The sequence below is a fragment of the Pezoporus occidentalis genome, unplaced genomic scaffold (assembly GCF_034315485.1).
Source record: "Pezoporus occidentalis ecotype Australia unplaced genomic scaffold, CSIRO_AGI_Poc_V1 ctg244, whole genome shotgun sequence".
In the NCBI taxonomy this organism is placed as follows: domain Eukaryota; kingdom Metazoa; phylum Chordata; class Aves; order Psittaciformes; family Psittacidae; genus Pezoporus; species Pezoporus occidentalis.
In genome coordinates this window covers 567,503-582,413 of record NW_026914330.1, presented here as the reverse complement: position 1 = coordinate 582,413, position 14,911 = coordinate 567,503, and the positions used below count along the sequence as shown (strand labels likewise).

Genomic DNA, 14,911 nt, shown 5'->3' with positions numbered 1-14,911 from the left:
TTCCAGGACACATGCCTGTGGACACAAGGATAGGGCTGGCTGAGCACATAGAAGATTGGTACCTTTTCCTAGCTACTGCAGGGTTTTAAACACATGGGGATGGAAGATGTGACTCTAGAGTCACCAAAACTGGTAGAGGTTCTAAAGGACACTGGGATGTTTGGTAATAATTTTAAAGTTCTTCCGCTGGCTGTGTTTCTTCAACCCATGCTGTCACAGATCTTCAGCCCCTTATTCATGTATTTCTGTTATTCAAGTAGATGAATGATCATGAGGTCCTGAAGACATTTTGAAGCCAGTGTATGGTCCAATAAATTCTTCTGGTCTTCAAGACAGAGATATGCCATTACCTTCCAGAACAGTGCAGACACCACTACAATGTGTGATGTGCAGGCTTGTTATCAGCCACGCCAAGCCTGGATGGAGGCCAGTTACCAGTGGTGGGCCTCAAGGTTTGATGCTACAGCCAGTACCATTTAATTTCTTCAAGAAAGGCCCAGATGAGAGGACAGCATGCACCCTCAACAAGTTTGCAGACAATGCAAAACTGGGAGGAGTCGATAATACACCAGATGGTTGTGCTGCCATTCAGAGGAGCCTTGAAACACTGGAGAAATGGGCAGAAAGGGACCTCATCAAGTTCAACAAGGCGTGTAAAGTCAAGTTTCTGGAAGGAATAACTGTATATCAACTGCACTCTGATGGCTGACAGGCTGGAAAACAGGTTGGCAGAAAAAGATGCTGGGGTCCTGCAAAGAAGCTGAACATGAGACAGCAATGCACCCTTTCATCAAAGAAAGCCAACAGCATCGTGGGCTGCATTGAGAAGAACACTGGTGGCAGGCCTAGCGATGTGATCTTCCTCCAAAACTCAGCACTGGTGATGCTGCATCCAGAGTCTTGCATCCAGTTCTGGACAACCCAGTGCAAGAAAGATTTGGAGAAAGACTTCAGCACGTCCAAGGAAGAGCCAAAAAAGATGATTAAGAAACCAGTGTATCTGCCATATGAGGTGAGGCTGAAGGAGCTGGACTGTTCGGCTGCAAGAAGAGAAAGCTCAGAGGGATCTTATGAACACATGCAAATCCCTAATGGAAGAAAGCAAAGAAAACAGAGCTAGATCCTTCTCATGATATCCACTGAAAGGACCAGAGGCAATGGAACAGAAATACAGACATAAATGAAAATATAGGAAATTCTGTGTGAAATAAAGAAAAAACTGTCTTACAGTGAGGGCACTGACATATTAGACAGAACAGCTGCCCTGTGGAATCTCCATCTTTGGAGGTACTCAAACCATGATGGAACAAATTCCTGAGCAGCCTGCTCTAGCTGACTCTGCTCTGAGCATAGGGGATGGACTAGATGATCTCTAGAGCTGCCTTTTCACCTCAGGTATTCCGTGATTTCTGTGTTTCTCAGCCAAGCGGAGCACTGTATCCTGGGATTTCCAGCTTTTTCAGGCTGCACCTTTATAATTTGGAGTAGGGCATTCCAAGCTACTTCAAATCCATGCTCCAAGTCCACTTCGAGCTACTTCAGTCCATACAAATGTAAGGATGTAAAGTTTCAATTCCTACAGGTCAACAGTGTGTTCTTTGGTTGGTCAAAACTTGCATTCTTGAGTTTCAAATCTTTTTGGCTTATTTGTCATTGATTTCAACAGAATAGGACTGGACAGAATGTCACTATGTTGACATTATTTGAGCAGTCTTTGCTCTCTTATCCTCCTATGAACATAATGTTCCAGGGAAAGAAGGAGGTAAAACTGGGTGAAGTTTGTCTTTGATCTCGTATTTACCCTTTTTCTATTTACATAATCTAGATGAACAGCACAGGAAAAACAAGCTAATATAATGTTGCATTTCCATGCAGATGGTTACTCCTAGCAATGACGCTGGGTAAAAGAATGACATATGATACAGCATCCCACTTGCACACTTAGAATTTGGAAGACATGGATGGTTGTGCCTTGGTTGTTTTCCTTCCTCCAGGAAATTCCTTGAAGATTGCTGCCACGTGCTGCAATCTGGTCCCTTCATTAAGCCAAAGAGTTTCTGCAAGGTTCCTCAGCAAACTTCACTGGCAGGATAAACTAAAGATGAGCTGGGCTCCAAGAGAAGATACACACCACCATCTTCTTATTAAACTGATGGCAGGACTTTAATAAAAGGCCATCTGGGAGTCACCAAAAGCCAATTTCAGCACACATAGACCTGAAGCATTTCAGCAATAGAAGCTACCCAAAAATATACAGCTCCTTACAAAAAATAAGTCACTAGAATTTCCAATTCATACATCCAATATCTAATTTGAGTATCTGATACACAACATTTATAAAACCCCCAACAATGAGAAACACGGGATTAATCTCCATTAAATCTATGTGTATAAAGAAAACCACGTTTGAAAATGCTGAAAATTTGTTCTGCTGGAGAGAAGATATTGAACATCTGTCTATTTTCAAGAAAAGCAAAAGGGCTCCCTCTGGAGTGGATTCCAAAATCGACACAGGATTCGGATTGTAACAGGCGGGCAGAGAAAATGAAAATGTGCAACAAAGCAAATGCATTCTTGTCTCTTATTAGTTTACTTGTCCTGTTTACAATGAGCATACTGGGACTAATTCAAGGAGACTATATCATGATTGAATGGTATGGATCCATGCCCAAAATATTATTCAGTCATTAATTAGTTTTCATGCATGGACTTGTATGTGGCAAGGAGGCAAATTAAAGGATTCCTGAAGAGACAAGAAAGCTTTTTTTTAGCGTGTAAAATACTCCAAAGAATCTCCAACAAGATAAATTATGAAGCCAGCTGAGAATCCACATTTTCAACCCTGGATGGTCATGCACAATTCTATACAAAACTAATGAATACAGCCACCCGTTGTGTACCCATGGCAATAAACTTAATTTGAAAGGGAGACACAAGTAACTTTAAGAACATATACAAAAACATGCTCTACTGGAAACTGATGAAGATTGCTTTCAAATTTACAAGTGAGAAAGACCCCACATTCCCATAGATTATTTGCATACAATCCAATTAACATAAAATTGGTTCCATGCAGAAAGAAAAAAAGAGTTAGGTCACCTATAAAGTGAAGTCAACTTACTGCCTGCTTTTGCTCTTCTTCCTATAAATGTTGGCAAAAGAAAAAGGTGAAGAGAGAAACAGGATAGATTAATTACCATATGAAAAGGAAACATATACACACAAAATACACAACAGACCCAATGGAAAAAGAGTACATGGCAAGTTGTAGAAACATCTGCAGACATGAAAGGGAACAAGGGCATTAGACACAACAGCTGTGGTGGGAAAGCAAAGATGTCATTTATTCCGTGCTCAAAAGAAGACTCTTATCTCAAATGGCCTTTAGTGTTGGCAAAAGTGGAATACACAGGATGGATATGACAGCATGGATATAGGACAGGCTATCTAACAGATGTATTTCTTTTATGCAGGACCTTTACTGGCTTCTCTTCCTGCCCTGTACTCAGAACTACCTCTCTAGCTGTTCTCAAGGTCAAAAATATCAGTCCACCACCCTCTAACACATAGAAATACCATCTGGAGTGCACAACCGCTGCATGGCATTCGGTTCCCTGTGTGCTCAAATCTGCCATCACAGAGATCCAAACTGTCCTAGCCTGAGAGGCACAATACCACCTTTTTGGTCAGAGAGAGCCTGTTAACCACTGGGCATACCACAACCTCTGCAGATGGGATTCACAATGGTGAATTAGCGAGCTGGAGGCAGCCAGGTCTGGAATGGGAGGGAAGAAACTGGGCAGCCTCAGCACTAAAGATGCAAGGAAAAAGATGCAGAGAAAACAATCCCATTATTGCAATGCAACATTTGTCAGTATAGATCGCTACTAATTTGAAAGATGAGAAAAGGTGACATATGAATGAATTTCTCCACTTTTGAAACAACATACACTGTGACCCTTCTGGGACAGTGGAGTCACAGCTATTTCAACTATATGAATGCTCCTTGGAATGAGCAAAATATCACATAGTCAAGAGTTTCTTTCACAATTCAGAAGTTTTCCTAGATTTTCTCTTCATAGATATAACCACCATTACAAGCCCTTAGGGCTCACGTCTTGCAGGCTTGGTTGTATGGAGAAGCATGGCTGTTGTGGTGCAGGCAGCAGCACTGTGCATTAAAAGAAAGGCTGGCAGCATGATTTTGATGACTCTCGTCTATGCAGAAATAGCAGTTGCAGCTTTTTCAGGGTAACAAGAATTGTTCCCTCTGACAGTGGCTTTGCACAGACTGCCAGTGCAGGGGCAGCAGGATCACTGGTAAGCACGTCTCCTCAGAAATTCAGGTTATGGAATGAAAAATTTCACAGAATAAAAGCTCCTTCTGGCCTTAACCTCCATGAACTGACTTATCCACCTTTCCTCATTTATTTCCCATCTGAGCAGGATAACCAAAACCTGCCCCTTAATTTAGAGCAGCTTCTTCTCACCACTGTACTAAAAGATGTTTTCCCAACTGTGCACTGTGGGATATAAAGGTATCTGGGATCGACTGCAGAGAATTCCACATTTCTGAGCAGATGCTTTTGTTTTTTTTCTTTTTTTCCCAAGACCTGGAGTTCTCTCAGGTGTGTATTTAGACTCTGCTGTAGCAGATGTGTCGTATGGCTTCACTCAAGCATGGATCAACATCAACATTGAAGGCCAGTGCTGTCCTCCTCACACTCCCACATGTTTCCAGTTGTTCCTCCTATCAGCACTGGGACTAGCAGGACCAGATGGTGAGCTAGGTCAGCAAAAAGATCTTAAATGATCTCCATTCTACAAAAAAGTTGTTAGTTTGAAAAATGAGGCTCTAGCATTAACTATAGATGTGGAAAAAAATACCTCAAGAGGCATGAACCTTTGCTAGACGAACTAAGGAGTTATTAGATAAATCATAAATCAGCTAGTGAGGAAATTACCATTGAGGAAATGGAAAATGTGAAAAGGGATATGCCTGCTGAATATCTATGTAGCTCAAAGCAAAAGCCCTGCACGAAGGCAGACACTCACCACTGCAGACTACTCATTAGAAGACTGCCAGCTAATGGCACTAGGTGATTACAGAAGACTTCAGGAAAAAAGGGAAAGCTAAGCCAACAGCCAGGATGAGGAAAAGGAGATAAAAAATATTGGGAGAAAATTGCTGATGACAGTACTGACAGGTACTGTTCTTCCCAGATGGACAGAATGCCTCTTGCATGCAAAGGGCTATCCGCTTAACCAAAGGCTGGCTGGAGTGGCTAGAGGACACAAGGTTGGCAGTCAACGGGCAGCCCTTCAGCAGCCACTGCACCAGCCCTGCAGATTCAGAGGCTATAGTATTAAACTAAAACCTGCACGTAGAGTATTAAACTAAAACCTAAAACACGCCTGTGCTGTTAAAACACCTCATCACCCAACCAAGGTGGCCTTATCCAAACTGACCCCCAGGAACGGCTCCGGGCATGTCAGCACCCCTGGGTGTGAAGGTTTGGGAAAGCGTTGGTATCTCTGATCCAAGGGCATGTCAGCGACCACACCAGCAACAGAGCAGGTAGGTGAGGGCCTCTCCAAGGAATACTGTCTGGCATTAATGATCTCACGCAGATAGATACAGCCGGGGTCTCGTAAGTGCACAGGAAGACACAGCAGAAGATACCAATGACAGCAGTTAATGGTGAACAACCAGAACTTACAAAATACAGGTTAGGTGGGGACTGGATTGACAGCAGCCCTGAAGAGAAGGACTTGGGGGGGTTGATGAGAAACTCAATGTGACCCAGCAGTGTGTGCTTGAGGCCAGAAACCAACCGTGTCCTGGGCTGCATCACCAGCAGTGTGACCAGCAGGTCAAGGGAGGGGATTCTCCCCCTCTGCTCTGGCGAGACCCCCCTGCATCCAGCTCTGGGACAATACCACAAGATGGACATGGAGCTGTTGGAGCGAGTCCAGAGAAGGCCACAAAGATTTTCCAAGGGCTGGAGCACCTCTGCTATGGAGACAGGCTGAGAGAGCTGGGCTTGTTCAGCCTGGAGAAGAGAAGGCTCCGGGGAGACCTTAGAGCAGCTTCCAGTGCCTAAAGGGGCTGACAAGAAATCTGGAGAGGGGCTTTTGACAAGGGCCTGTAGGGACAGGACAAGGGGGAATGGCTTTAACCTGACAGAGGGGAGATCGAGATGAGCTCTTAGGCAGAAGTTCTTCCCTGTGAGGGTGGTGAGGCCCTGGCACAGGTTGCCCAGAGAAGCTGTGGCTGCCCCATCCCTGGCTGTGTTCAAGGCCAGGTTGGACGGGGCTTTGAACAACCCTGGGGCACTAGCAACCAAAATAGTGAAGGGCCTTTCTCTGCTCTAAGGCCAGCTACCACATTCGCACATTTTGCTGTGCGAAAAATGGATGGACCTCCTGATAACAACTATGTCCTTCCAACATAGGAAGAGGGAGCTGAGTTACCAAAATTTCAGATAACCAAAGTTAGGTAATATGAATCCAGTTCTAAACGGTGAAATGAAGACAGCATTAAAAATGTAAAAAATACTCCATAAGAAATGGAAAAAACCCATAAAAGCTGAACAGCTGATGTAAATCATAAATGAAAATTTTTCAGGTGCACCACATGATAAGAGAAGCTAAAATCTTGTGAGAAAAAAATAATCTCGCAGGGCTAAAACCACCAAAAATGAGAATTTGAAATTAACACAAATATCAGAAACAAAACAAAGCCCAAGAGGGTGCATACTGCTTCTTGTCAGTCAGGGTAAAATCAATATGGGAAGAAGCTTCAGTATTTCTGTTTTGTATTTGACTAATAGTACTTTCCCCTTGTAGTTTCTATCAGCAAACAGTGAAGTACTTTCCACTAATAATGAGAAAAAGTGTTCAAAAGTATCTACTAGAAATCCTATTTTTAGATCAGCAGGCCTAGGGAGCATGCGGCTGGGATTCTTCAAGTAATTACAAGTTACGTAGTCCGGAGAAGGTAATTTTTAATACATCTTGGAATACCCAGGGCTGGAATGTGCTTTGTTGCACTGATAGTCAAAATGAGATGTAAACCAACTTACTTAAATAGGCACAAAGATCCTACCCTGTCATTGATTTATTCAACCTACCAGAAATGCTGATAAAAGACTCAACTAATAAGTAATACATGAAGCATTATAACTTCACGGAAAGGAGGTCTTGCCAAATAAATCTGATTTTGCTATTTGAATGTCTTACAAGTTTGGCTTCTAAAGGACCTGTACAGATGCAATATATTTTCATAGGAGAGGATTTACCCATTACATTCTCATTAGCCAGTTACCACTATATGACATAAATAAAGCACTTTGCAGTGATTTATTTACAGATCTTTTGCAGCTCTTACAGAGTAAGATCTGGATGATTGGCAGCTTTCAAAAAGCACTCACTGGTGCAGAAAGGCACAAGAAGGAAACCAATGATGGAGAGCAGTGAAACTCCTCGTGGAACTCTCTGTGTAGTGATGCTAAAGTTCAGAGGAGAATTCAACATAGAGTTTGTTTTTCCCAATTTTAAAAATGGTATTAAAGATCTGGAGAAGGCAAAGAAATCAACCATAAAAAAAGACTGGAGTACAGTATTTGGAGCAGCTCAGCAGAGTTTACCTGTTTACCTGATTTAAAAATCAAGATGAGGAGGGCCTTTACCGAGTTGAATAATATCTGCATATTAAAAACCAGGGGTGCTAAAGTACTGCTTAATTTAATAGAGGGAGAACCACATGTACTGAAGCCAATAGGTATAAACTGAAGTTAAATACATTAAAACTGGAAATGAGGCATAAATTTTTAACTGTGCAAGAAAATTTGCATTGGCAGCAAATTTTTAATTTTTTTGATTTCTCCAGTTCGAGAGCAGATGTCTTTCTGGAAGAGGTTTTAATCAAAAAGAAGCTGCCAGGCTCCATAGAAAGCTCTTCAGAGGAAATGCAAAAGTCATATTATGCAACATGTAGAACCAAATAATTACAACAGTCACAGGCTCAGTGGATAATTCAGCTTTTAAGGGACTTCAGGAGGTCTCTAGTTCAGCCTCCGACTCAGAACAGGGTCAACTTAATCTCAGAGCAGGTTACTTAGAGCTCTGTCCAGTCTTGAGAAAACTCCAAGGATGGAGATAGCATAGCCTCCATCTCCACTCCACCATCTTCACGGGAAGAAGTTTTTCCTTATATCCAGTCCTATTTGTCCTTACAGTGTTTAAACAATTTTGGGAACTGGGGGAGTTAATTAAAAGATACTAGGATTTGGAAAGGAAAAGCCCAGTAAAAGCCAGCTTCTAAACTAACCTTCCTTTGGTACAACACAGCCTAGATGTCACTGAAGTTTCTGTAAGCTCATAATTGAACTGCGTGACTCAGCTTAATGAATGGGTCCTAAAAATATTGGTTTATCAAATGTGAGTCAGTTATGATTCCCTTCCCTCTTCTGCAATCCTCTGTCCTCCCTCCTCTGTCTCCCCAATTACAATACCTACCACTCATGATTTTTATCCCTGCAATATCCTGCAGTATTCTCCTTGCTCTCCTCATTAGTATTACTGACACCAGTGTCCTCTGCTGCTCCATACAAGGCCATTTTGACATGTCCAACCAGTCAGGTGAGAGGAAACACACACTGTTTGGGCAGTCAGGAGATAAGAGTAGGATGGCCAAGCAGGCAGATAAGGCAAGGTGCTGCCTGCCTGCCCACCTGCCTGCTGTGGCTTGTCTAGCGTATGGGCAAAGCTCTGCAGGTTGCTCTTTAGCCTGTGCATTGCACAGGTTCAGAGCAGTGCATCTGAGAAAGCTAGTCCACCCGGCCTACCAGGCTTTTGAGGTGGAAGAGCAGAAAGTTAGGAAAGCTGACAGAACACTGCTCACTCTAATGAGATGAGAGCGTGGACATCAGGTCGTGATGGGGAGAATTGGTTTGGGAAGGCTTGAAAGTGCTTTGAGAATCATAGGGCCTACAGAAAACTTGCATTAGAGCTTGTTCTCGTGTTAAAACAGACATCCAATCAGATTTTGTTCTAAAGGGGCAAATGCTTAGACTTTGATCACCTGAACCACAAAGAGTCAAACTGTTTCTGATGGAACAGATGCTTTCCCAAATCTGTAATTCAGTTTTGGATGCCTATTTCAGAGGTATCACATTTCAACTTACAGAGGTTTAGGGTCTGAAGAAATCAAGGTGAATTTAGTAAGTGATTGTGTTCAATATTTTGTCTTCATTATTTAAGACAGACATTAATAGGCTGAACAGGAAACAAATACAGCATGTAGAAGCACTAACTCAAAAAAATAATTACTTCCCAAATATTAATACTAACTATGTGCTCAGCTGCACAGGAAAACGAACTAAAACAGCCACCTCTGAAGAGTATTTGATAATAGCCTCTTTTATACACATTCCTATTCCAGAACACAGGCCTAATCTGAAGAGTGACTGCACTTTAGATTGACAGACGACGTGAATTCATTATCACTTTAAAGTGCAGACAAGCTCTAAATGTTAACTATCAGGATGTGTCTACAGCTAATCCATAAACCCATGTGCTGCTCCTGCCAGTGCCATTGCTGTGATTGCTCGCCCACCTCTCCCATTTCCTGTAGCATCTTTGTGGCATCTTGCTTTAGACCAAAACCATTTTGAGTAAAGACAATGTTTTGCCATTTGCTTAATAGAGGCTCTTGTGCAATTTAAAGAATGGAAAGAATAAACACATGATAGTATTTCAGACAACAGTCGTCAACTGTGAGCTCAACTCTAGCAGGACTTGATAAATTATAAATAATGTATGCTCATCAGAAATCCAAACAACATATATTATAGATCAGAGACAACACCACCATACTCTAAAAGCAAAAAACCTCCACAGACATTGCAGGGTTTATGTGATATTACCAGGTGCAACACAACACCACACCACTGGGAAGGTGCATCCTGTATTGCCACAACTACAGCTTCCAGTTTATTTTCCAGTTAAAGGTGAAAGAACTGGATCGGTACCCAGAAAAGCATGCAGTGAATTATGAAATCTAATACTCCTTTAAAGCCTTCCAAATCTTACAGGTTCCTGATATTTTAACTAAAGCAGCAGCATATGAACCTGAAAACCCATTAACCATCTGGACCAACACACAGAGCCAGCATGGAAATCACTTTTTGCAAATTCCTTCTATTTCTCATGAAGTATTTATGATGATACAACAGCAAAGCAGGAATCTCACAGCAGCAACAGTGAATTCCAGGCCTGTGGAAAAGAAGGATGCACTGTATTTCTGATAGGAGGTGGCTTACTTTGAGCAGTTTCATCAGCCCTTCAAGCTGCACCATCAGTTCTCTTCTGCTTTCTTGAAGAGCAGACATTCTCTGTTCCAGTTCATCCTTTCTCTGTCTGTTCAAGTTACATGAAAGAAAGAGTCAGAAAATAAACGTTGGGTATTTCAAAACCACTTTAGGAAATTCACCCATCCAACCGTGTCTTTGGTTTTCATCACTCCCCCCTGCTTCCAGTTGAAAAAAATGGAGCAAAGCACAGTACAATGACCATGAAACCTATGTGTAACTATCAGGCTGTTCACTTAAAATCCAGGAACCTGCCCTCAGCACGTTGCTAGTAGGCAGCCCTTTTCAAAAGCACTGCATTTTGAGAAAAAGAGCCCACTTTACTCTTCCTTTTAAGAGCTCTCTTAACGTCAGCTCCAGGCACCCTGCGGAGCTTTCAGACAAGCAAGAATGAATGATGGGAGGAAAGACTAAGAAAAAAAAGGGGGAGAAAGGGCTGCAGGTGTTTGGGAAGGAAAAGTTATCACCTGTCTGGATGGAGACTAAGCAGAGCTATTTCTGTCCACGAACATGACATACTGTCTTTGACACATTTGCTGTACCGGAACCCAGGTAACAACAAAAGGAGGTAATAAGTGACCTTCCCTTTCCTTGACATCACAAAACCACTGTATTCCTACTGATGCGCGTCTGCGAGATATTTAAGGCAATATCACTGTTTGGTTCTATTTCACATTTAAAAACAAAGAAGGGACTAATATAAAGAGAAATTCAAAGACGAACATCAGCATGTCAGCAGTTCAGTGTCTTACATGATTTAAGAAATGCTGGTCCCCACAAATCCCAGTCATAGTAATGATAGATGATTGTAAGAAAACTAAAAATATTAGAAAGGCTTATTTATTTATCTACAGTTATTTTTGTGGACATCTGAATGTCCTAATCCAAAGTTAAAGGCACCACATATTCTAGACTGTATTTTTAGGTGTCTTGGGTTATATCTTTGTTCTCATGTGATATATTATGGATAAATCATTCTGGGAATTTTAATAACCAACTAGTTGCATATACACCAACTGAACATCCGAATATGGAAAAGAAACAGGCCATTTACTCAGACTGAAAAAGTCTTGCTGTCTTTTTGTACACCGTAAGTGTACACCCCAACCACAAAACTGCTAAGACTACGTAACAGAATTAACTTGTTTCTATACTGGTTCTTAAAAGGACAGAAACTGTGAAGTACCAACAATCCTGGGTATTTCTTTCCACATCTTTTTGTATTTTAAAGAATGTGGTTATCAAATGCTGAAACATATCACAAAAATAAGGTGATAAAGAGAAGATTACACGTGCCTGGTCACTTAGAATGTGTTAAAAACCCACCACAGACATAGCTTTATCTATCTATACCATCCTTTTTCTCTCTCTATGTCAGTTCAAAGTCTGTAGATTTTATTCTATAGTTATTTCATAGAATCATAAAATCATAGAATGGTTTGGGTTGGAAGGGACCTTAGGGCTCATTCAGATCCAACCCCCCTGCCACAGCAAGGGACACCTTCCACTAAACCAGGTTGCTCCAACCCCTGTCCAATCCGGCCTTGAAAATTAGCGCGAACATTATTTAACATAACGTTCTGGTTAACAACAACAAATAATGCAAAAATCAATATATTAAAAGCTAATGGAGAATCAACATCAGCATGTATGTCTGATCTTGGTTGATGTTATTCAATCTCTTGTTCAATGACCTCCACTGAAGAAAGAGGAGGTACTGCCTGTCAATGACAGAAGGTTAAATGTGAGAAGAGATTCAGAGCAGCCCGGCAGAGAAAGACTTGAAGGTGTTGGCTGATGAGAAAATGAACACGAGCTGGCTTCAGTGTGTGCTCCCAGCCCAGAAAGCCAACTATATCCTGGGCTGCATCAAAAGGAGCGTGACCAGCAGGTCGAAGGAGGTGATCCTGCCCCTCTACTCTGCTCTCGTGAGACCTCACCTGGAGTATTGTGTGCAGTTCTGGTGTCCTCAACATAAAAAGGACATGGAACTGCTGGAACAAGTCCAGAGGAGGCCACGAGGATGATCAGGGGACTGGAGCACCTCCTGTATGAAGATAGGCTGAGAAACTTGGGGCTGTTCAGTCCGGAGAAGACCTCAGAGCAGCCTTCCAGTATCTGAAGAGGGCCTACAAGGATGCTGGGGAGGGACTGTTCAGTAGGGAGTGTAGTGATAGGACAAGGGGTAACAGGTTAAAACTTAAACAGGGGAAGTTTAGATTGGATATAAGGAAGTTCTTTACTGTGAGGGTGGTGAGGCACTGGAATGGGTTGCCTAAGGAAGTTGTGAATGCTCCATCCCTAGCAGTGTTCAAGGCCAGGTTGGACAGAGCTTTGGGTGACATGGTTTAGTGTGAGATGTCCCTGCCCATGGCAGGGGGGTTGGAACTTGATGATCTGAAGGTCCTTTCCAGCCCTAACTATTCTATGATTTCTGATGCTATGATTCTGTGCTTAAAAGACCAGAAAAGATAGGACAGCATCTAGGCACAAATGGCGAGATGCAGTCTGAGGCAGCTGCCTGGGGCACTGGAACTGGTGCATAAATGAGCATCCTCCTTGCAGCAGAGGCAGCCAAGCACATCTGCATTACAAGGCAGGGATCTAAAAGGACAGTGGGTACAGCTGCACTTCCACCAAGGTTACATTTGGCAGAAGCGTGGCAGAGCTGACTCATATCCTCGGGCTGTGTTTGCACATTTTTAAACCTGGGACACGTTGATTTTCCATGGATTACCTTTCTCATGTTTCACATCCTAAATTCTACACAGCACCTGAGATTGTCTGGAAATGTGCTTATATATAATCAAAAGCAAAGTCATCACATGCTGCTCACAGGCTTGGAGAAAGTCTCCTTGGTAGCTGTGACCTTGTGAAGTACTTTCATATCACAGATAACTTGCTAATTGTGATCATCCACTGTGATGCTACACAGTCAAGATGATTCATGTGCATTTTGAATTTATGAATGGATGTTTGGTGGTAAGAAAGAGAACACTAGTTCAATTTAAAGCACCAGTGAAACTACATGAGCCAGTGTAATCCAGCCGGTACACAGAAGAGATGCAGAGGACTTAGGGAGAACTTGAGAGCAAGCTAAAGGGATAGCTGGAGGTTTGGCAAACCTGCTTTATGGAGATACTGAAGAAGTTCAAGCTATTCATGGACGTGAAGTTAAGAATCAAAATCTCTAAACACTCAAACGCAAATGAGGAATTTTGAAAAAGACCTTTTTAGCTCAGTAGACAAAAGCATGGGGAAAGACAAGGTCTGGAAAACAGCACTAGGCTTATGAAGGTTAGAAATGACGTACACACTTTCAGTCCTCTGAGGACAGACAAAGCACAGAAGTTCACTGATGATCACATCAGCGGTGTCAGGGGACATGGTACTCTTTCCACCTCCAAAATGAAAGCTTGAACATCTGTCTTACGTAGCTGCTGTAGCTCAGTTTAAAAGGGTTCTGCGGGACCGCAGCAAGGAGAAATTTCCCAGCCTGTGTTACATAGGAGGCCAGACTGGACAAGCATGATGAATTAACAGGCTTTACGTGCTTAATTCAACCTTTTTTTCTTTTTCCACAACATTCAGCTTTTTTTTTTTTTCTTTAGCAAAATACGGGCCATCTCATTCCTCCTGGTTATCTCCGGTTTGTTCCCAATAACCTGTATTTTTGGAACAATATCTAGGGACTGAAAACTCTATCACTGCTCTTAAGATTACCCCCTTGCTTTGAAAAGCATGTGCTGTATTTGTGGCCTGAATGTGGCTGGTTTCCAATTTAAGCTCTTGGTTCTTATATCTTTGTCTGCTGGGTCAAACAGCACACCAAGCTGTCCCACAATCCCTTTTTTCTCCACCACTTACGTAACATTTGTGGGCATCTTCTGCATCCTCTGTGGTTTTTTTAAATGTTAAAAAAATATATACATAGCCATATAAAGCATAAAGCAAGAAAATTTATAAGCCATTAGATAACAGAATGAAAAATATCAGTGAGATACCAAAATGTGCTATAATGTAGCAAATTCTGTATGAAAAAAGGAATGAAAGAGGCTGAAAGCCTCAGATTTTGCAATATGGGGCCGGATGACACCTTGCAGATGCTGCCTGCCAATGCAGTAGCTCCATCCCAAGAACACTGCACTTTTACAGGAAACCTTTAAATGTCCTTGGGAAGACAACAGCCATGCCACATCCAAAGCACGCAGCAAAAGTTTACCCTAAGGAATGAAACACAAGGCAGTTTGCAAAGAGCTGCTGCTGCCAAGAGCTTGAATTTTAGAACCTACTTCAGATTACAGATGGCAATTTTGAAAGTTGTGCTCTGAATTAACTGGTAATAGAAGACAAAATAAAATATAGCCAGAGAATGCCCCTGTGACTACCCAAACTATGAAACACTTTATAATCCTGACAATACCTCCCTGTCACTTCAAAATGCAAACCTAATCATAGATGCTTTGAAGATTGTTCTCCAACTTTGGATGTACATCTGACTATCTGTAGGTACGAACTTTCGGAGTTTCACTGTCTAA

General features: G+C 42.1%; 1 protein-coding gene across 11 annotated transcripts in view; it reads right to left on the bottom strand.

Moving 5' to 3' along the window:
• Positions 1-14,911, bottom strand: part of DTNB (dystrobrevin beta) — a 199,838-nt gene that overhangs the window by 58,435 nt on the left and 126,492 nt on the right. For 8 of the 11 annotated variants that reach the window (XM_062622632.1, XM_062622631.1, XM_062622640.1 and 5 more), the window contains 2 exons: positions 10,326-10,422; positions 3,122-3,142 (listed from right to left, as the gene is read on the bottom strand). In XM_062622632.1, the coding sequence (XP_062478616.1) occupies positions 3,122-3,142; positions 10,326-10,422 (118 nt within the window). The remainder of the gene's footprint in view (positions 1-3,121; positions 3,143-10,325; positions 10,423-14,911) is intronic. The other 3 variants (XM_062622635.1, XM_062622636.1, XM_062622639.1) reach the window with 1 other exon arrangement.